Source organism: Lissotriton helveticus, chromosome 11, assembly GCF_964261635.1.
Source record: "Lissotriton helveticus chromosome 11, aLisHel1.1, whole genome shotgun sequence".
In the NCBI taxonomy this organism is placed as follows: domain Eukaryota; kingdom Metazoa; phylum Chordata; class Amphibia; order Caudata; family Salamandridae; genus Lissotriton; species Lissotriton helveticus.
The window spans coordinates 1,092,417,477-1,092,441,768 of NC_136072.1; the positions used below are offsets into that span (position 1 = coordinate 1,092,417,477).

Below are 24,292 nucleotides of genomic sequence, written 5' to 3' on the forward strand. Positions count from 1 at the left end.
TGACGGTCATTAACCTCTCGGAGAGGCAACTATCCACTTTTGAGGTAGAGTTATTATCTCTTGGATTGACCTTTTGCCCCTCTAACTCTTTTAATTACACCGAAAGCAAAATCGATTTGTTTTTCTTCACAAGGAAACTTCGCATTAGGAAATGGTATGCTACCAAAGTAAGCGAGAAACGTGTTACAATTGGGGCACAACCACATAACTTGAGTATTGCCACTTCCCTATGCCGGATACACACACCTTGTATGTAATAACCATTGTTTTCCATATATTTTGTCCGACTGTCATACTTTACGACAAATGTCATGCCCGATTCTCGAATACCTGTGTATACTTATACCGCGCAAATTACAAATACCGCGGGCTCACCATGTTCTAATCATGTCTGTCATGATCACTTTGACGAATGACACTCTCTGGAAATGTAATTTGCACTTACCAATTTTTAAATCCACCCTTGTGACCTCAATGTTTTAAATAATCTATGAATCGCTTGTTTACATAATGTCTTGGGCAATGCCACCTCTAACAAACCATACTCGAACACATATATGCTTAATTTATGTGACCCTAATGTTTGATAATCTATGAATCTCTTGTCAACTTAATACCTTGGGAAATGCCATTTACACCATACCCGAACATATATATATGCCTAATCTATGCCTATTGGTCCGTTCTGGACAAACTCTCCTTCCTACACTACCCTGCACTCCCTACTGACCTCCCACCTATTCTCTCACCTTCTTCCCATTTATTTACTTCTTTACATTCTTTATTCTTTCTTTCTCTTCTTTTCTATTTCCTTCACTCTCTTCTCTTTCTTTTTCTTCCATTCCCTGCTTTACCCCTCTTTTTCTCTCTCCCTTTCCTCTCTTTCTCCTATCCTAATCACATACATTCACTCATTTCGGGTGGAACAAACCCACACTCCATCTGCCGGATCTTCTTTCTGCCTAAACCGGGTCTCCTCTCTCGCTCTGCTCCTTTCGCTCCATATCACCTTCTAACCACATCCCCAACCCTACCTCACACCACTCTATTTCTGTAATGTACTTACAGCCCTGAGGAAGCCCCAGGCCGGATGGCCTTGTAGGGGGCGAAACACATGTTGGCTGTTCACTCATCCCACTCTGGCGAACAGAGTGTAAATAAATATTCAAACACTCCATGGGAAGTATTGGAATTTTTTCCAGGAAAAATCATTGAAAAAACCATCTTGCCCTGACAAAAACTGGTTGCTGCATATATCTTTTAGGGGGTCAGGGGTTGTACCCCTTGTCTAGGGCAAGAAAGAAAAGAATTAAAGGAAACAATAAATGCTCATTTTGTGGCGAGTAAGGGACTTGGACCCTTTCACCCCATCACTCCTTGAAGATCTTTCATAGATTCACATGCAGCCCTCCCCGTTTAGGCTTGCCACATTCTACCTCATGCGACTATTCACATGAACGAACTTGGGTGAGAAATCTGAGGTATGGGGCTCGTCTTTGATTGGTCAAAATTTAGACCTATATAAAGATGCTGATGGGTATTAAAGTTTCCTTTCTTAATGGGCTCTAATCTACTTCTATTTTACTGCTTATCTAAGTACTCCCCCCATGACGACGGGGAACATTCAAGCATGTGAATCTATGAAAGATATCAATACTGGAGAACCACAGTGTATAGGTAAGTAACTTGTTTATTTTACTTACTGTTGCAGCAGCATGGAAGTGTCCTGTACCTTTTCTTGCACAACATACACTTCCATGCTTTGAGATTGAGCGGAAACAGCTATCTGCTTTTGATCATCCTCCCAAAGTAGTAAATATGATGATATTTTTGAACAGTCTGCTTCTAGGCACACCTTGCCTCTACTAGCTTAGTTATCTGATGTCCTTCTTTTCTACCTTTTTGACCATATAATGTTATATAGCAACCATATCAGCCTTTCTGCTGTTAGCTGATCAGGCATCCCTGTTTAAATCATTTGTGATGCGTTTCTTAAAAGGGCTGACCCACATGTTTCCACTGAAACGTTTTGTTATGCCTCAATCGGATATCAATTTGTTTCTCACATTTCTTATGTGCACTCCATTTCAAACAATGCACAGTTGCCCTCTGAGACTACTAACCCTAAACACATTGTTCCTTATAGCGATCACATAAGTGTGTCACAGGAGTGAGCTACAGGCGCTTTCTGTACAACAATCCTAGGCTTCTTTCTTCTAAGACATGCTAGTGCTACTGACTAAGGCAGTATTCCTTCCAAAAGTTGCCACGCTCTTCCACATTGGGCAGTCTATTACCGAGCTGGTATTCTTTGCCCCTCCTCTTCAGTACAAGGAGGAGGAAAGTCTAGACTACTTATACCTGAAGAACTCTGAGCTTCTACGCTGGTCACATCAGGGACAAAAGGGTGGATGATTAAGTCTTCCTTGGGTTCTCTGGAGCAAAGAAAAGAAAGGCAGTACAAGGAATGGACTATCTCCAGGTGGATTGTCCTTTGTGCTAAGATCTACTATGAATTTGCCAGGAAATAGCCTCCGGAAGGTCTTTGGGCTCATTCCACCAGAGCCAAAGCTGCTACCATGTGCTGAGTGCTTGTTTTAGGCATTTGCCAGGCTGCAATGGGGGCATCAGTTTCCAAAATCACAAAGCGCTACTGCCTTGAATGCCAAGTCTTGTTGGGAAGGCACTTTGCCTATTTAGTCCTGCAGGATGTTTTGGTCTCAGCCATTGCAGATACTGGTTTGGTATCTGTTCACAAGGTAAAGAGCCGGCGTTCAGAAATATCAGTCAGAAGAACAGTTTCTCACCTTCGTTAACGCTCTGTCTGGAGAATACTCTGTCTAATCACAAATTCCTCACCGACTCACCCTTCTTACCGTTCCTGTGGAATGGATTCCTCTAATCCATACTAAAAAGGTTCCAATTAGAGATCTGCACACGGACATAATCTAAATTACTGACTGGTCTGCGTACAAATGCACAGACAAATATCATAAAGACACTGATGCTGATCCTTTATGCTGGAGGATATATATTGTGACCCTGACGTCCCTTTTGAGCGGGATGGTCCAAATGCAGAGCCGCACGATACTACCTACCGGCGCTCGAAGGAATTGCTGAGGAAACAAATCTCTGGATCCAGTCTGGCGCCTGGAGGTATTCACGAGGTGAGGAATCTGAGATTAGATAGAGTATCCACCAGAAAGAGCATTACCGTAGGTTAGTAACTTGTTCATCTTCGAAAATCCTCTGTAATTTTGTGATCGCTACACCTCCCTATTCCGGTGCAAATCAGTAATGTTTAGCAGGTCAGTTGGTGGAGGATAGACTTGTTCACATGTAATAGTTTTTCCTAGTACAACCCTTTCTCCTGCGGAGCTCAGTACCTGCTTCTCACTGGGTTTCTAACAATAGTGACCTGTACTTAAGCTTGGTATGCTCCCTTCTTCACACTTTGACATGTTGTGTTTGCTAAGTTTACCTTGTTCGTTTGGTTGTGTGAAGCATCATGAAAGTGTCTTTCTTGTACTCATTTAAAGGCTGTTCTTGTCAAGGAAGTTCTTCATTGGATACATTCATTCATTCTCCACAGATCATGGCGCAGACAAGCGGACATTCTTCGCAGGTGGCTAGAGACCAGTCCTGAAGGCTTGCAGGTGGAGGAGCAAGCGGAAGTCCATCAGGTGCAAAAGGAACTGCAGCAGGTAACATGATAAAACTAAATGTTTGTTGGTGGTCCTTGCCCAAGCTCCAGTAGCGGACAACTGAGCCGCATTAATACTTGTAAGCTGTTAACTCCTTTAACCCTCTGATTTAGTGGTGAGTTTTTCCTGCCAGTGTTTCTATTTAAATTAATCTGTTTTTATATATAACCATCAGGGTGGTTCTAATGTATTCATGATACCAAGGACAATGCGTTTCGGCTATCACAGCCTTTCTCAAGTGCAAGCCCGATTTCCCCATTGAAAGAAATAGTGAGTGCCGGTAAGCAAATCATAACAATTAAGAACCGACTATATAGCCATACAGAAAACAAAAAATGACATCAATAGATCTCTGTATTCATGGAAAATCATAAAGTGTACAATACAGTGATCACACGATCTCCTAATGTAAAAAAGTTAATATTTGAACTTAATTAGTCTGCCAGTGTCATTACTGTTCAGGGTACAATGGAATTCCTGCAAATTGAAAAAATGAAAAATAGAAACAATTAAAGAAATCTGAACCATACATAGGTTCCACTTCATATAACATGAATGAATGCTTCCAATTAATTCTATACAGATTATATGAGACATCTCAGAAACCAAATATTAATATACGTAGATCAACTCATAAGTTTTCCATAGAGATTAGGAATCCATTCCTGCCAGTTCACTCAATAACATCTTCATCACCTTATTCTATACAGGAATTCATGATTGGTTTGCCTATAATGAGTTTAGTTTCATTCATGTACAACAATACATTTCTCTCTCTGGGGATCTCCACTGATAATCATAAGCAATGAAAAGTCCTTCCCAGGTGCGTGGAGCACGTAGCAGTTCTTTCAAAGTCACATCTATTTCTGAAAGGCCATATATGTGACAAGCTATCTTCCCAATCGTTATTGGATTACTTTAAAATTGAGAAAGAAAATAGGGTCATGCCTTTGAAGTCACCTTACAAGGCATCTTTCTATCTGCAAGCAAAATGAAGAGTTACCTTTTAAAAACATTGTAAAAATGTAAATGGGACACTGCGCCTTTAAGGACCTTCCGGTCTCCCTTCATGCCCTGTAGGTTTCAGTTTACTCAGTTCTTTTTTTTGACTCCTGTTGACAGAATCCTGGAGCAGGACTCTATTTTTTAAAGGTTTTTCCTCACAATTTTCACCATAAGCTATTTTAAAGCTGATTCACTCAATGTCCTTTAGAGTGTGGATTATTTTTACATAATTTTCTGACAGGTAATTTATCAAATTTTCCACAAAATGCCATCTTTATGAAAACTGCCTGAAGTGTGGCAGGAAAATGGCAAAAACAGATCTGCAGAGGGTCTGTATTTTATGTTTGCCGTACTCTCATGATCCCATGACTTGTTGCTACTGCAAGACCCTCTCCAGGCACACTTTGAAGGATAGAGAGCAAATGCGCCTCCTTGGCCAAGAGGAGCACTGCAGACAAGGAGATTCCCTGACTGGTGAGGCTGCTAAAGAGTGAGGAGAGACCGTACCCTCCACTAGTGCCCTTAAGTCATGCTCTGAGGACTACCACAGAGAGAGATCCAAAAGAGAAAATCTGGAGAAAGGCATCGCTCCCATTCGACGTCAAGGACATAGACGCCTAGAAGAGGTACTGCACCTACTTGCTCGTTGTCAAGAACACTTACGACTTCAAGGAGGGGAGCACTGTCGACGTTGAGACACCATACTACCTCAAGACTTTGAATTTGATGTTGAGACATCATTAATCTTTCTTAAATAGGACAGCGGAGTGACTTTGCACGCATGAAAGCTCGCAGGGGCTTTCATCAAAGTCTGACTCAGAGTATTTAATGGCATATTCACTATCAAGACCAACATCTCCATTCACCATACCGGATTTGCCAACATTTACTCAAGTTCCGACAGGACCACCTCCACCAGCTCTCCGGCCTTCTCCTTCACAACCAGCCAGGCCAGCAAAATCTCTTCCATAGCACACCAATCCATCTCCGCCTATACCAGTAGCTTCTCCGAGGTGCTCTAAATCGCAGTCACGTCATACCAGACCTCGCACCTATAGTTTAAGATCTCACTGCTGACACAGTTACTCCAAACAATCACACTTACGGTGAAGAAGATTTTCTTCCTGCAGATTGCGATCTTCACAATCCCATCATACAACTGCATCTTCTGGCCTGTATTCACCTACTCCAATAGATTCACCGCCACCGAGAATATCTCCAGTAGATGGAGGGAATCAACAAGAATGTACTGCACAATTCTCCTCGATTAAGAGTCTCTTAACAAGATGATAGTAAGGCCCTCAATGACTACTTTTCTCAGTGGTATATTCTCACCACTTTCGTACTTGTGGTCAAGTGCATCATCCTCAGGCCTCTCATCCACCAGGAAGGTCGAGTCTCTTCTCTGAGAGACATGGTGGGATCTGTGCAAGAAACGTGAGCTAAAGTTACTGCCATCCTCTGAAGTGATACTTTTAATCACAAACATAAAATGGGACGGTCACAAGGCTAACAACTAGTGGGACTTGAAAAGGACAATTAATCCGTCCTACACACCCTTGAACGATCAAAAAAAAGGGGGACCGGAGTTTGACATGTTTCAGCCAACTTGCACCCACCTAAGGGTCGGAGGCTTTCTTCAGGACCACAATATAAATCTGATCCCTACAATACCTGGTGGGACTTGTTGTCCCCCCTGGAACTCGGTATTGTATGTTTTATTATGCAGTCAAGTGGGGGTGACTCTTGGTGTTCCCTTGCCGCACCAAAAATATGGTCCCTCACATAGAGGGAAGGAGGCTGGGAGGCAGGTTTTACCAAAGTTATGAGGCAGCAGTTCTATGCCATATGCACGGGATAATGGGCAAGTGTTATTTATGAGGCGGCAACACTGAGCCGTGTGCTCGGGATAAATGACCAGTGTTATTTGCATAAACCTGATCCTGAGTTGTGCCATAAACCTTACACAGTATCCAATAGCAACAGGGCAGTAATGAGGACCCATCTAAATTCCTCTCCAATGTAGTCTCAGATTTCCATGTCAATCAGACTTTACTTTACCTACTTTCTTTAGGAATCTGTCTTCTCCTGCAGAGAGGTCTCTCCATACTTTTGATGTTAGGTGGGTTTTAAAATGTTATCTAGATAAGACAATATCTTTAAGAAAGTCAAAGTAACTCTTTGTCAACTATTGTCCTCTCTTGCATAATCGTTTGTTATAAAAAAAAAAGCAGAACTCTATCTGGTAGACCTAGGGCCCACTCAACCAGAGGTTAATCAGCTACTGTTGCTTAGCTTAGGAGCACCCCAATTGCTGATATTTGCAAGGCTGCAACTTGGAGATCATTTCATACATTTACGAGACACTTGATTTGGTTGCTAAGGTAGATGCTCAAGTAGGGCAAGCAACTCTAAAGAATTTGTTTGCTAATTTTCCTTTTCTCCTTTTCTATCTCTTCCTTAGGAATTTTTGAAGGATAAGCTTGCTAATCTTTTCAGTGCTTATGATTATCAAAAGAGATCCCCCGAGGGAGAAGAAATGCTTTCTTACCTTTAAAACTAGTTCTTGCTCATGGGAATCTCCATTGAAAACTGTAACTTACGCCCCCACATTGAACTGCTTATGAATTCACATATTACATAACTAATCACATGGTCACTGACATCACTGATGGTATCATCCACAGAACCACTCACCCCCCTCAAACAACCACTCACATACCCATTCACAGACCCATACAAATACTTGCTCAGCCACTCACTTATCCATAGAGCCACTCACACACCCACACACCCACTCACACACAGAGCCTGATCATACAACCAGTCACTCACCCATTCAGCTACTGACATACCCAGTTATTAACCTGTTTAGTCACTAACCCATACTGCCTCTTAAAAGAGCCACTCACTCATACAACTACTCACATACTTGCACATACAATGTATACGACCACTCACTCACCCATATAGCCAATCAAACACACTCACTTTTCCATACAGCCACTCACACACTAACTCCCTTAACCTCTCACTCAAACAGCCACTCACTCAACCATGCAGCTACTTACTTATACCCACCCACTCACTCACTCACCCATACAGTCAGTGACACACTCCATCACCAAGACAGCCACTAAGTAACCCACACAGCTACTTATACACCCATACAGCCATTCTCACACCCACATGTAGTCACTCAGACACCCACTCACACACGGATACACACAGCGACTCACATAAACTTTGTTAAAAAAATAAATCGCTTATTAGTACACTAATTTCGCTTTTTTGGTACCTTGGTATATAAGTTTAACACAAAACGTTTAGAAAACACACAATCACTAGATGATGTCATCAGTGATGAAATTTGAGATGTCATGAATGATGTCACTGACCATGTCATGAGTGATCTAATATGTGAGGTCATAAGCAGTGCATTGTGGGGGTGTAAGTTATAGTTAGCTCAGGTAAGTAGAACTGCTGAATTTCACTGGTTTTGTACAAGTGAAATCTGAGCCTAACTATAACATCCCAGTAAGTCAGTCAAAAGCTAACTTTATTTGGTTTGTCACAACCATAAAGCACACAATAAAAAAATGTATAACGATCCGAATTAAAAGAAACATATTTTCAGTAATACTTTAAAATATTTACAGTTTCTATTAAACTCCCAACCCCTTTCCAGCCCCAAGCATTTGATCTTTTTCCACTTTCGCAAGTAGGTTATCTACTAATGTCATAAATTTGACCCCACGGCATATCAAAATGTTCGATGAGGCACCCATCCAGCTTGTTACCGCCTGTCTGTAAGTACGAATATTTAGGTCATTTAAGGCTGTTTTTAGCAACTTCCTTCTTTCCACTTTTACAGACTCACAGACACACATTAAATATTTTTAACTTCACTGTGTTTGCGCTGGGCGCTAGCTGTAACTTTTCTTTTCCTCCGTTTTGCCGCTTAGTGGGAACTGAGGGAGCCACTTACCCGCATATAACGCTGCATACCCACACTTGTGGGTTAGAAGGGACTCGGGGGCACTGTTTATTCCTCGCGCCGATCGGAGAGCGCCATTTTGGATTGGGGGAAGCTCTCTCTGTGGGAGCGCCATCTTGCTGAGGGAGAGCCACTCGCCCTGCCAGGACCCACGCATAGGAGGCGGAGGCACTATAAGTAGCACCTCCTCATTCTGCCTTGCTAGATCGAATCCCTGCACTTGCGCTGCACTCGCGCTGCTGACTGAACAGCTAGGCTTGTTTTAATATTTTTAACTTCACTGTGTTTGCGCTGGGCGCTAGCTGTAACTTTTCTTTTCCTCCGTTTTGCCGCTTAGTGGGAACTGAGGGAGCCACTTACCCGCATATAACGCTGCATACCCACACTTGTGGGTTAGAAGGGACTCGGGGGCACTGTTTATTCCTCGCGCCGATCGGAGAGCGCCATTTTGGATTGGGGGAAGCTCTCTCTGTGGGAGCGCCATCTTGCTGAGGGAGAGCCACTCGCCCTGCCAGGACCCACGTGACCTTTTGGTCAGGCTTCTTAACATGGTGGAGGGACTGGCGCGCAGCGACGGCGCGCAGCGGACGCGCCGTAGACGCGCCGGAGGTGCGCCAGAGGTAAGCCCGTTTGCGCCCGTTCGCGCAACGGACGCGCATAGGGCCGCTGCCTCTGGCAACCCGCTCCCTTCCCCTCGGGTTTACTCCCACTCGGACCTGTGTGCTCTGAGACCACCGCGTGACCCGGTAACACACGGTCCCTGCACTCGTTCGCCGCCCCAGCCACTCCTCTGTGGGTTGCTTAATGTGCGGTCACTCTGCAAACACCACACGGAGATCGCCTTTCTGGTTGAATCCTCCGGGCTGGATGTGTTGTTTATGACGGAGACCTGGACTCGGGAGGACTGCCTAGTAGAACTCGGCTTGGCTTGTCCCCCGGGCTTCAAAATTATCCATACTCCGCGCCCACTAAATCGTGGCGGCGGAATTGGAATTATTTTCCGCGAACAGCTGGATGTTTCTCAGCTTAAAATCGGCGAAGTTTCGGGTTTCGAGCTTATGGGTTTTTCATTCAGTAACCCAGAGAGAACGCTGCTATCTGGCGTGTTATGCTATAGACCGCCGGGCTCGGCCTCGTCGCTGCCGGAGTTCCTGGACCTAGTGTATGATCTTTCCAACACCCATTCTAATCTACTTGTCCTGGGAGATTTTAATCTCTGGCAGGGGGGCCCTTTAGATGGAGCTTTTACCTCACTCTGCCAGGCTTTGGCCGATATCCACCTGCAACAACTGGTCGGCTCCCCGACTCACAGGGGTGGTCATATGCTCGACCTCATCTTTGCGGGCGCCCACTTGGCGGTGATCATTGACATCTTAGTCCAATATTGGACGGATCACGCGCTGGTGGTCTTCTCCCTATGCCTTGGGAACAATCCCCCGGAGGCTTCAGGAGTGGGACTCTCGCAAGTGGGTCGACCGTGGTCTAGACTGCTTAGTCTAGCGCCACTACCCTCTTTGATATCTGCCAATTCTGGCCTGGGGAACTCAGTGGAAGACAGCTACTCCTCCTTCTGCCGGTCTATTACCGAGTCACTCGATAACATCGTGCCTCTTCGGAAAGCAAGAGCGAGGGCGAATCGGGCCTTTCCTTGGTTTACGGTGGAGTTACAACACCTGAAGCTGAGCTGTAAACGGGCAGAGAGAGCATGGAGAAGGGATTACTCCCCCTCGGCTAAAGTCCTGTTTAGACTCGCACTGAGAGGTTACAAGGAGCAGATCAAGCAGGCCAAGACGTCTTTTATACAAACATCCTTATTACAGGCGCCTAATAAATCTCAAGCCTTGTTTAAGATTGTTAAAGACTTGTCCCACCCGGTCTGCGCGGCTAACTCCGTGCGAGCCTCTCAGGCTTTATGCGACTCGCTGGCGCTGGCCTTCGAGGAGAAGACCGCTAAGATTCTGGCTGGCCTCACACCTCCTGCAACTGAGGAGGCCTGCCTTGCGAGCCCTTCTGACAGGGGGCGGGGAGCCTCGGGCAGCCAACCCCAGAGGGTCACCGGGGTTCTGGATCTGGGCGCTCTGAGCGGCTCACCCAGTCGACCCCAACCGACGGTTATGGGAGCTCCGGGTGAGCAGTCCAATCGACCCCAGACAAGCACTGCTGTCTCTGTTCTGGGAGCTCCGGCCAGCTCACCCAGTCGACCCCAACCGACGGCTATGGGAGCTCCGGGTGAGCAGTCCAGTCGACCCCAGACAAGCACTGCTGTCTTTGTTCTGGGAGCTCCGGCCAGCTCACCCAGTCAACCCCAACCGACGGATATGGGAGCTCCGGGCGAGCAGCCCAGTCAACCCCTGACAAGCACTGCTGTCCCTGACCTGGGAGCTCCGGGTAACTCACCCAGTCGACCCCAGCCAGTTGGCGTGGAAGCTCCGGTGGAGCAGCTCAGTCGACCCCAGAGAGGCACTAGTGTCTCTGTTTCGGGAGCTCCGGCCTGCTCACCCAGTCGACCCCAGCCGGGTGGCGAGGGAGCTCCGGTGGAGCAGGCCAGTCGACCCCAATGGAGCACAAGTGTCGCCGAGCTGGGAGCTCCGGGCAGCTTATCCAGTCGACCCCAGCCAGTCGGTGTGGGAGCTCCGGTGGGGCAGCCCAGTCGACCCCAGCCAGCTGGCGTGGGAGCTCCGGGTTGCTCCCCCAGTCGACCCCAGCCGGCCGCGGCGGCCTCTGGGGCGGGCGATCTGATCTTCTCACCACCGCGGTTGGATTCCTTCCCTCTCCCGTCCTTTGAAGAATTTTGTAAAATGGCTTGTTCGGTGTCATCTGGATCTCCGCTCGATCCACTGCCCCCCAAATTTTGGAAAACTTTTCAGGAAGAACTGTTCCCGCCTCTGTTTTCAATCTGTCGCCAATCTCTGGCATCGGCTTCTGTCCCGGGCTGCTGGAAACTAGCAGTGGTGTCGCCTCTGCTAAAAAAGCCAACCTTGGATCCAGCCGTCCTTTCCAACTACAGGCCGATTTCCTTGCTCCCCTTTCCAATCAAGATCCTGGAGAAATGGGTAACTCTCTCTCTCTCCGGCTACCTGGAACATATTGGGTGGTTCGATGAGGCCCAGTTTGGCTTCCGACCTGGTCACGGGACGGAGACCGCACTTGTGACCGTGTTGGATAACCTGCGTTCGCGTGTCGACAGTGGTCGGGCAGCCTTTTTGGTGCTGCTCGACATGTCGGCCGCGTTCGACACGGTCTGCCATCGGACCCTGGTTCAGAGGCTGGAAGAGTGCGGGATTTGCGAGGGGGCCAGAGACTGGCTGATGTCATATCTCGAGGGCAGGCAACAGCTGGTGTCACTTCCGCCTTTCAGCTCGGAACCAAGGAAAATCGGACAGGGGGTGCCACAGGGCTCGGCCATCAGCCCGCTATTGTTTAATCTGTACCTCCGTCCACTTGTCCAGCTAATAAAATCTTTTGGGGTCTCGGCATTTAATTATGCCGACGATACTCAGCTGGTGTTTTCCTTGGAAGGAAGCAATGCAATCTCGCTGAACACCTTCCATCGCTGCATGGCAGCTACAGCAGATTGGCTTCAAGCAAATTCTTTGCAATTTAATAGCTCGAAGACGGAGGTGCTTCACTGTTCCACTGATCGGATCCCGCGGGTTTTACCCACCGACTTCTGGCCCAGCACTTTTTCCGAACCGGTGTCGGCATTGGAGTCAGCCCGTAATTTAGGGGTCATGTTCGGCCCTAATTTACAACTTGACCTACATGTTAACAAAACCACGGGAACATGTATGATGCTGCTCCGCATGCTCCGCAGAGTCTTGCCTCTGCTTCCTGCTCGATCCAGGCCGGAGGTAGTCCGTGGGACTATTTTAAGTCGGCTGGATTACTGTAACGGCCTCCTTTTGGGGGCCCCAAAAAATCTGATTGGGAAACTGCAGAGGGTGCAGAATATGGCTGCTAAACTGGCCCTTTCGCGTCCCAGATCCAGCTCCTCTACTCTGGCGCTTCGTGACTTGCACTGGCTCCCGGTAGAACTACGGGTCCAATTTAAAGCGGCCTGTTTGGTATTTAGAGCGGTTCACCTCTTAGGCCCCCTTCCATTACAAAACATGTTTGCATGGTATTCTGCCCCACGGCTTCTGCGGTCGTCATCGGCCCACCTTCTGGTGGTGCCCAGGTTTCAAAGAGTGAGGATGGGCGGCCGCTCATTTAGAGTGGCGGCAGCTAAATTGTGGAACTCTCTCCCACTCACTCTTAGGAGCTGCAAGGACTATCTTCCATTCAGGAAAGCCTTAAAAACTCATCTCTTTCCTAAGTAATGGCTGCGTGTCTGCTCTAGTCTTGTGCGATGGGTTCTCTGATCAAAGCGCCAGGATGCCCTCTGGGTGACAGGTCTGCGCTATAAAAGTATGCGAAATAAATAAATAAATAAATAAATTAAGTGGCATATAGTTTCAGTATGGAACCCACATAGACGGCATGTCTTAGTTTGCTGTTTGCTTTTCCAGGTGGGGACCAGGTCCTTCGAGTAGTAATCTAATCTGTATGTCATGAACCTCCTTTTTAGTGATAGATGGAAGTGGGTCGCTAAATAGGGTTGTGGTGTGGTCTTGTATATGAATTTATTACCACCCATGCATGACGACGTTTGGTCAGTCTTCTTTTATCTTCCACGAAAGATAGTGATTTGGCCCTGGTGTTACACACACTATTGAATGTTGTTCTTTCCAGGTTGTTGTTCCAAGCTCCCTGTCATTCAAAAAACCAAAGATTACAGGGATGTTCTAGTTAGGCTCAGATTTCACTTTTACAAAACCAGTGAAATTCAGCAGTTCTAGTTACCCAAGCTAAGGCACCCTTTAGGGCCAAAAAAGCAATTTTCTTTAAAAAAAACATTCATCAAAGGTCACGCTAGATCTGTGAATCCTGCTGATTTATTTATTTTAAAAGCCTCCGTGCTTCATTATTAATCGGCTCTTGGGTGTGCCAGGTCCCAGGGGAATTTGCATATTACAGGAGGAGGGCAGATGGCCCCCACTCCTGTGTACAGCCTAGACAGCCTAATGTTTGGCTGTCTAGTACAGCCAAACATTCACTTAGCATAGCCTGCTCTCTAGCACAGTGCTGCTTTCAAGTCATTGGTATATCTTGAGTCCACCTTATACGGTTCTGGCAACCAGTGCAAAGACTGTATTTCTGTGTGCAAATACAGATGATATAACAGCATGTGTAAATGGGTCCTAGGGAATAGGTGAAAAGGTGATGTGTAATTTTCATTAAGAAAATGCAGTCTATTGGTTACCCCACACTGAACCTTTACTTTACATCTACCTTTTTGTTTTTTAATGAAAGCAGCCAATCACAATACCATAAACTGTAACCTGTTTAAATCAATGATTTCATGTGACCATTCACTTTCTGAAGCACATTTTCATGAGGCTGATGTACTCCAGCAGCATTTGTTGTCAGTAACGTAGCCAGTGTCTCATGGGCCCTGGTGCAAGGAAAGGAATGGGCCCTCTGACTGCTGTTTGAATTATAAAATACATCAATAATCAGGACGCAATGTACCCCTCAGGCCTTTGGACACTGGTCCACAGCACCTGCTGCACCAAGGGAAGCCACACCCCCTTCTTTTGTGTGCCAGTGATGGGACACTTCTATGTCCACTGGTCAAGAGGGTATGCCAGCCCTTGTACAGTTGATGCCAATGTAGGATTGTCAAATGTTACATGTATTGGTGTCTGTGGAAAGAAATTATGCCAACTTTTTCTTTTGGTGGAGAGCATTCTAACATTTTAGCCACCTTTGTTTTTTTATTGTTGGAGGGAACGATATATGCACTACTACTGCTAGTTGCTCTAACTACTCAAATGAAAAACACCTTTGCAAAGTTGATGCAGTCCTTCACTTACACAGCCTTTGTATTTTCTAACATTTGTCAAATGCAAAAGCAGAGCATGTCAACCCAGTTTTGTCCACAGTTGAATGAACCTTTTAAAATGTCAAAAAAGTAATTTCTGGGACTATGGTGAGATCTGTCAATAACGTGTTTCGATAAGCCTGGATTATTCTGGAAAGATGGAGTCAATCTTACTACAGAAGGAAAAAGGATCTTAATGAACAACATACAGGAATGGTTTCAGTATTACCTACAACCCTGCAAAATATGTTATAAAACGAGTGGCCCTTTTCAGTGCAACCCAATTACTATAATTTCATTATTTTGTTTTGTTTAAAGCCTTTTTTAGGTTTTTAGGATTTAGGAAACCTGCAAAACACGAATAAAATGAAACCTACAGTAAGGATTCGAACATCTGCAGCCTGGCACGAGTTCCATGATACCAAAATGAGTTGTGAGCCCTGTAAATGAACAGACATTTTAAGTTTCTTTGTGAAACAAAAATAGAGTATGTTAAGTGCAAACACTATCAAAAACATATTACTATTAATAGTTAAGTGTTTTCAAAACAAGTCAGCTATAACTTGAGTACAGTTTTGTCAAAATCAACAATGCCATTCAATAGTAAAATATCCTACAAATCCATTTTAGAATTGCGAGTCCTGTACAGTTTCCTGTGCTAAACCTCTATACTTGCCTATCCTTTTGTACAGGAAAAACATTAACAAAAAGAACATCCTTATGCTTCACCTATTTAAATCAGGAATATTCACAGCCTTTTCCCATGCATAGCGCCCTTAGCCATCCAATCAATGCCCACGGCCAGGCTTTTGACCTCACCCACAAGCGAACTGCCTTTAACAGTGTAAATTCAACAGTACTATCAAAGAACTCACCACAAGCCTGAGGATCTGGCCTGCAGGCACACCTTATGCCTCCCCAACCACAAGATTAAAAATGACCTTCATTGTGCCCACAGTCATCAAATCAACATCCATGAGCCAGCAAGCCTGGTACACCACAAGGTAGCAACCATGGAAAGGCTGTGCCTTTGGACATTCTAACCAAATATCACCATCAAAGTACTATTCAAATGCTTTAGCTACCAAATAACAAAAATCTGGAGTTTGCACGAATTGTGGCTGAGCGTAGTGACCATAGCCATCAAATGACCATCTATGAACCCAAAGACCAGAGCTATTGTGAAGATTAATATTGCAGCCATAACAAGAGAGCAATTGCTTTGAGGGCCTATTATTGCAAGAATCCAAGAGGTTCATGAAACAAGACAGATTTGCGAAACCCTTGAGCCTAGAAGAATTTTTCAGAGAGGGGGCGCCCAAACGTGGTTCGTGGGATTCACAAAACAAAGACTGAGTTTCGTGGATACCTAGCACTCCAAGCAGTTCCAATCTGTGTTTCCATCTAGGCCCAATATTTTTGCCATACTGTTGCCCAGCCATGGTCCAAAAGGTTTGTGAAATTCACAATAGAGTTGTGAACCGTTAGTTTGGTATCCGGGTTCAGGACCGTACCCTACAGCCTGTAGTGGCAACTGAATAAGAACATTTTCTTTTGTGGCCAGCCATTCAAAACACTCTGGATTCGCAGTTCCAACTTTCTTTTTGTGGACTCGAAGTGGACATGGGGAAAAATCTCCAGAGTCCAATCAGATTGTTTTCTTTTTTTAATTTTCTTACATGAAAGGTAAGTTCACTGACCATCAACAGCCTAGATATTTGTCTTGATTGATGACTGGCCGGATCAATTTCAGTCGTTCAGAGAGAACTTTTCAACCACCAATTGCTCAAAAACTACTAAACAGATGTACACCAAACCAAGCAAAGGCACTTTCTGAATTAAATTCATCAGTCCCCCCCCCCTCTTTTGACAGAGCTGCACCAAACTTGTCATTTTTTTTAAAGTTTCAGGCATGTTCATCTGATTTTTAACAGTTTATTTCCCAGTCTATTTGATGTTTTCTTTTAATGCATCACATCCCCCCTGTGATGCATCCATTTTGCTCAGAACACTGCCTTTAGGCAAGCTGTACACCCAGCTCCCTTTGTCCATGCACAGCGAGGGTGGGTCACAGGGCCTGTCTGGTCTTGCAGTTGGTCTCCGTAGAACATGTCTCTGTCTGCGAAACTGTTGCTGGCCTAAGGGACTTTACAGAGTCCTTGACAAAGAGAAGGGCAAAGGGTGCTACCTGTGTTATTTCTTGGTGCCCAAGTAAGATAGTGGGCTCAGGCTATTTTTAAATGTTTGATTCTTGAACACCTTTCTTTGGAAGGACAAATTCAAGATGCTGACTCTGGGGCCCAGGGTTCCTATCTGTCTTAGATCCTCCAGATGGATGCTGTCCTTGGACTTTATGGACTCTTACTTCCATGTACTCATCTGGCAGTCCTATGGACTGTTTCTCAACTTCTTTGTGGAACCAGAACACGTTCAGTTTACCGTCTTACCTTTCAGCTTTACCTCAGCCACCTGGCCATTCCTGCTCCATCCAGGGCTCACTGTGATGAAGTATGCATCATCTCTGGGCTGGGGAGGCCAAGTAGACATGGTGAAGCTCAGATACCCCCGGTCTCCATGAAACAGGAGCACCATATAACTCGTCTGGAGCTCTATGCCATCCAGTTCCACTCAAGGCTTTCCTGCCTTCAAGCAGAGACAGACCTGTTCAGGTTCTGACAGACACCTCAACTGGCCTGCAACAAGCAGTGCATGGTCGTGTCTTGTGTGCTGGTGCGCTGTGCTAGGAGTTGATGAGACTGTGGCAGGGTGAGAGGAGTATATCTGAGTGCAAGGTGAGTGGTATGTCTTCATACGTACAGGGTGAGTGGAGTGTCTTAGTGCAGGTTGGGTGTTGTACCTGTAAGTGCAAGGGGAGAGAGGTCTGTCAGTATTAGTATAGAGCGGGATGTGTTCCTTTGTGAATTCAAGGTGAGTAAAGTTTCTGTAACTGCAAAGTGGAGTAAATATGTGAATATAAGGGTAGCGCAGTATCCGTGTGAGTGTAGAGTGATGTATGCCTGTGTGAGCACAGATAAAGCCTTCTGTACGAGTATAGAGTGAGGTATGCCTGTCTGGCTTCGATGTGTGTATTGTAGGAGTAAGGTGAGTGGAGTTTATGGGATGAGTGTGGGGTGAGGGGACATTGCGTCTGGTATAGATTCAGGGTGAATGGTTTGTATGTTATGAGTGCAGAGTTAGTGGTGCACCTGTGAGAAAAATGGTGAGCACAAGACAATACATCCAGATTTATTGGCATTGCTAAAGCTTGTTTCAATGTAGAATTTCTCTTTGTAAATTTATTTTAAATTAGATTTCTGTCAAAGGCAACATTTTCATATTTTTAATTACATTAAACTAAAATTAAAAAGTAATTGTGATCTACTAGCCTGAAAAGCTTTTTTGATTCTCAATTTCAACCAACCTTGGTAAAGCCAGTGTTTCTTGCTTTTTTAAACATGCAATGGCAAAGCCAGTTTGGCCTGGCTTTTGTTAAAGGAGTGTTTAGTAATAGAGGGTGACTGTGTGTTTGCTTCTAACTCTTCCAGAAAGAATATTCTATAATCAAGCAACATTTTGGGCTACAACACCACGGTGGAAGCTGTGAGCAGGCCAGTTTGTGGAACAGACCTCTTTAGCAGAGTTGAGCTTAAGCCTCAAAGAAGGGAATTAAAAAGAGTTGGATGAAACATTTTGTTGCAAGCAGTGAAATTAAACCGCAAAGAAAGCAAAATATTGCATTGTAGATTCTTTTGACAAGATGCCACCTTGTCTGTAACTGTGTGTGCACGTCTTTACTTTGTGAACAAGGAAAACTGGAAATCCATCATGTTATCCTGACACTAAAATAAAACAAATAAACATGCAAGGATGATTGTTAGAGGACACACTTCTTAAAGAACAAAAGCCATAAACGTGAAACTAAACTGTCATTGTGTCAGTAAAATAAGTATATTTTTTGTTTTTTTAAAAAAAAGCTTTATTCGAGTTATGCACTCATAAAAGCACAGACATATAAAATTACACATTTAAAAAGCTCTAAACATACATTGACACTTAATTTTCAGATTAAAATACACAGTATACACACATAAAATATTCACCACAAAATTAATATAAGCTTTCTCATAATATACAGAAGCTAAATGCAAGTTAAAAAGCAAAATCGCCCACGTTGTGGACCATAACCAAAATTGTACAGTCAAAACTCATTACGTGCATTTAGCAACATATTATAGCTAAAATTCATAATTCTCTCCCTCGGGATTTAGCAATGCAATTCACACAAGCAAGAAAACGAGATTCAAGGCCTATTCGGAGATAGAGCCCTCCGCCTTATGGACCAAGCCCACCCCAGGTATTTTGCCGTTCCTACTACTATAGGCAATTCGGTTGAGGAACAAATAATTCTCAGCCCCTCGACACCACTTAAGACACCAAGGTTCCTGCAAACAGGTGCCAGCCACAATTTCCTTGGGTTTACATAGGCCTCACACATGAATAAAAAATGTGCTATACTTTCATTGGGGGCGCCACATGTCGGGCAACATGAACTACTATTAGTTCCCCAATTGGACGTCAATGACCTCAGGGGGAGGGAGCCTGCCCTTAGCTGGAAAAATAATTTCCTGTCTAACGGAACAGTTAAAGTGTCCCAGTACTGTTCTAGTGCAGGTCTCGTTTTAATTTCCATAAACCTACCCCCCATAGATTCTGAGGTCACACTCCTCCAAGACTTCTGGTCAATATAATCCCAATATATAGCTTTTATAGTTGTTTTACTAGGGAACACTTCCCCAGAGGGATTTTCCCAAAGTTTGGAGAGACCGAGCTCAGCAAGGGCGTCCCTAAGCTTTTTTAGCCATGTAATTTTATGGAAGACATCTGATTTAGCTAGGGCAGAAAACCCCTCAGCATAGTGTCTAATTTCTGGGGTCGTCCACAACCGTCTCCAGTAGAGGATAGGCCTTAGTCGGGCACGATCACTAAGCGATCTTCTTCCTAAATCCAGGCCAAGCGGTATTAATGGGGTACTTTGAGGAAGACTAGTTATCCCTCTCAGAAACCTGTTCTCAGATCTTTGGAGCGTATCGAACCTCTCAAAGCCCCAGACTTCAGCCCCGTAAAGGGCTGCGCCCAAGGCTTTTGCGTCGTATACCATGAGAACCGGTTTGATAGGCCTGGTTTTAGATTTTGCTTGTTCCACTCGAAGCGCTCCTGAAATCTGCTGGTGTTTCAAAACCGCCTTCTCAATATGTCTCGACCAACCAAATTTACTTGATATCTCCACCCCTAGGTATGTAAAAACATTTACTACCTCTAGTCTAATGCTGTTCAGAGATACCCTAGGTTGGACTTGGCGCTTTTGCCCAAAGACCATCAGCTTAGTTTTATTTACATTAACTTCGAGACCCCGTTCCTTGCAGAACATATCGAATATGTTCAAGGCTCGCTGGAGTCCTGCCGGGGTTTTGGACACGATCAAGGTATCGTCGGCGAACATCAGGATCGGAACCCTGATGCCCGCCAGCGAAGGTGCGTCAACCCTCGCATCCAACATCCTATCGACTATACCATTAATGAACAAGGAGAACAGCAGGGGTGCCATGGCACAACCCTGACGTACCCCCCACTCAACTGGGAAATTGATGGATGATTCCCCGTTCCTCCCCCACTGGACTTTAGCGAAGTTGCTTTCGTGGAGACGCATTATTAATGTGAGCAGTTCGAGTGGAACCCCTATCTTGCTCAAGACACCCCACAGCTTACTCCTGGGCACCAGATCGAAGGCAGCCCTCAGATCTACAAATGCTACATAAAGGCTGCCCTCGCCAAGGAGTACAGTCCCCCACCGTAGCATAGTGAAGCGAAGAATTTGATCAACCGTGCTGGTTGCTCGTCTAAATCCTGCCTGGTAGGGGGATAAGGCATTGTTTTCATCTACCCAGGCCATAAGTTTGTCGACCACCATCTTACCCACCACTTTCTGGATAGTGGCCAGCAAACTTATAGGTCTATAATTTGCCGGGAGCGACCGATCGCCTTTCTTAAAGATCGGAATTATAATTGCCCCCTTCCATACATCCGGGATTTTTGCCCCTTTTGCAAGGGCATTTCCCAGCACAGTCGCATATTTTGCCCAACGAACCTTATCATGTTTGAAAATATCTGAGGGAATTCCATCCAACCCCGGAGCTTTCCCCCCCTGCAGTGATGAAATTACAAGTTCTGCTTCTTTAGTTGAGAATAAGTCTCCCTTGGAAAATACCACAGGGATTGGTTCAATGTCCATTGTATCCCTATTCTCGGCATACTGGGGTTGGAAATACTCGACCCATGAAGCTTCATTAACATTGTTATCGGGGTTGTTTGGCGTACCACCTCTGCCCCATTTCATAATTTTCCAAAAGAGTCTTGAGTCCTTTTGCCCAGAGGCCTCAAGTAACTCCTCCCAATATTCCTCGTCCCACAGCTTCTTAGCCTTTCGAATATTCTCCTTATATTGTTTCCTAGCAGTGCTAATCAAAGCCTTGTCCCTGCTTTTAATTGCCCTGCCCAGCTCCAGTCTAGTTGCCCTGCACTGCTTGTTAAACCACCTCGCCAGTTTGATGGGTGGTTTTCTATTTGCCCTAACTGATTTGATAAAATGCGGTTTTATCAAAAGGAAGAATGTGTCGTGTATGTCTGCTATTAGAGAGGATCCCGGTGTTACAGGGTATACTGATTCCATGGCGGCAATAGCGTTATCCACCTCCAGATTAATGTGCTCCACAGTGGCTAAGTTGGCCAGCACATTAGGCCATTTCACCCTTCTTGAATCGTTAGCTATAACAGGTACAATTTCGCTACCTAATACTAGGTGGGCAGGCGCAGCCCTCCACCATGAGTGGGTAACACTGAGGGGGTTGTGATCACTTTCTATTCTCCCCACAATTTCCATGTCACCCACGCCACACCATAGCTCAAGACTACAAATGACATAGTCGATCCTACTCTTGCTATGCCAATTGTCGAATGTGCTATTTCCTCCTTGGTCACTTTTTGTCCTGCCATTAAGGGCCCTCAAGCCATACTCCAGACATAACGCATTCAAAAACAATACATCCTGAGTCCACCGCTTCACTGGTGAGAGGTTTAGGATTGGGACGCCCCATAGAGCATCCTCCTCTTGTCCTATCGGATGTTCAGAATTTTCCAAAGGCTCAAAAGTCCTATTCAGGTCACCTGCCACAACCACTCTATTACCAAGTGACTTGGATTCGAGGGAGGTTGCTAGAGCTTCAAGGGTGGGGGAATTCCCAACACTTAAACCCCTAGCATAAATGTTATAGATATCTATCACACCGCCCTGTCCTAATGTTAACCTCAATAGTTGTATATCCTTGCAGCATAGGTCAATGACTTTTATTTTGACCTGAGAATTCTGCTTGACCCAGGCTGTTAGACCTCCCGTAGGTCTGCCCCTAGGGCCCCTAGTCGCTGGTATACAAAAATTTAGATAACCTGGCAGGTAGATAGGCTCACAAGCCCACGTCTCCTGGAATAGGCACATTTCAAACCCATTAACAAAATCTAACCAATCTTGAGACAGCAATCTGGAGGCCAAACCTGCTATATTCCATGAAAGAAACCTCCCCGTGGTGTCACCTTCACCGGTCCCCCTTTCAGTAGCTACCATAACCGGTGAATTAGTCAAGATCTCGCAGTCACCACCCTCTCCCATAGCAATATTTGCACAGTTGGCCACATTGGCGTCATTTGTACCAAGACTTAATGGTGGTCTAGGATCACCCCCCCAATCGTCCTGGCATACCATATTGCCCCCCCTCATACTTCCACATTTCCTGTCTTGGACCACTTCTGCTAAATTACACATTGCATCCCCCTTGGGTGACAAAATTGGCTCCATAGTGATTTCCCTGTCCATTTGTACAACAGAGTCAAAAATTTCAACTGGATCCCGTCAGCATCCCCATCTCATGTACCCTACTCCACCATCAAAGTTATATACCTGTTTATAACTATCATTTGGACGCAAGATAGGGGCAGGGAAAGAGCTGACCTCTACCAAGGGAGGCAGACTAATTCTCATTAACTCATTACTCCCCCCCGGATGAGAGGACACAGATCTAGGATAGAAAAAAGTCAAGTCCACAACGCCAATCCCACCAATGCTAATATTCCATCCCGGTTTCGTAATTAACCCTACTACCCTTGGGTCTTGGAAGTTGATTATGATACACTCACCCCCCTGCTTTTTTAGGGTGTTCCCAATCCAATTGACCCTTCTAACCCCAATAATCAGGCCGTCCACACCCCCTGGCAAGGGTCTATTGACCCGCAGCCAATGCATGGCTTTATTTTTTAACATGTCATATGTTTCCCTTTGACCTTCCAGTAAGGGTGGGACGTTGGTGAGAATGGCCACATATGGATAGGAATCAGGGGTGAGTTGAACCGGGGGAACCCGAATTAAAGGTTTGTTAGCATATAATTTTGGTGGGCAGCGTTCTGGGACAGCAAGGCTCGAAGGAGCACTATTTCCCACAGCCATGCTAGTATTATTTCCACCGGCTGTGGTGTTGCCATCCCTTACATGACCGCCCCTATTTACTATCTGGGAGGCAAGCGGCCCGTTTGATCCATCAACATTCCTACCTAGGTTTTTATCTGTGTCTATCAATGTACCCTGGTTACATTCCATAGTAGTTGGTAGGAGTGAACTATTTTTATTAGTCGCGGGGGCACAGTTTTTAATGCCATCTTTGGTACCTTTAGCCGTTGCACTAATACAGCTGGTTTTAGTTCTCCCCGAACTACTATTGTTTACAGAGGGTAAGGGTACTGCTATGTTCTTATTATTCTGTCCCTGATTCTGCTGAGTAGGTGCACCACTCGCTATGGGGGGAGTCAATTCGACCACCGTGACACCTATATCCCGCTCGGCTAGCTTATGTTATGTCCCAATCTCTCCCAATTTATTATGGGACTTAATTAGTGATTTTATTGAAAAGAAATTATCTAAGCTAGCCTGCTCAAGATGGTCCAATTGTTTTGCTAGCTTCTCAAGTCTAGTCTCAAGGGGATTTAAGAGGGAGCGTATTAGTTTTTCCAAATCCAATAAATATTCCGGATTAGACATCAGTTGCCCAGGGGCTGCTAAAGTAATGGGGTCTATTTCTGTTACTGATGATGCAGGGATCATTGGGTTTTCTGCACCTATTAGGACAACCAATTTCTCCCCCGTTGTTACCCCACTAGGGTTCTCAGCAGGAACATTGATTATGGGTGTTTTAATGGCCAACTTCCTGACCTTCCTTGCTGGATTTGGGGCTTGGGATTTTTTTATGGTTGTGGCCCTTTTCCTCTTTGGGCATGGTTTAGGCTTAATAGCCTGTGCTTGAACACATGCTTTTGGTATAGCGTTTTGCCCCCTTAGTGCTCTATTAGAACCGTTTAAATGCTCTAACGAAAAGTGGTAGCCACTATATCTACAGGAGAGGTACCCAGTGGCTCATTGGATACAGATATATCATACAATGTATCGTGTGTAAGTGGCAGTACTGTAGAAGATAGTGGGGTGACCAATGCAGGGAAACTTTGGCCTATATGTTTATCAAGGGGGTTTTTCATAAGCTCAATCGAAAGCCTTCGCCCGGCGCGTCT

General features: G+C 45.2%; 1 protein-coding gene across 1 annotated transcript in view; it reads left to right on the plus strand.

Annotated features, from left to right (window-relative positions):
* Positions 1 to 24,292, plus strand: part of SFI1 (SFI1 centrin binding protein) — a 553,452-nt gene that overhangs the window by 485,438 nt on the left and 43,722 nt on the right. Inside the window, exon 31 of the mRNA XM_078667725.1 lies at positions 3,593 to 3,704. Coding sequence (XP_078523851.1) covers positions 3,593 to 3,704 — 112 coding nt within the window. The remainder of the gene's footprint in view (positions 1 to 3,592; positions 3,705 to 24,292) is intronic.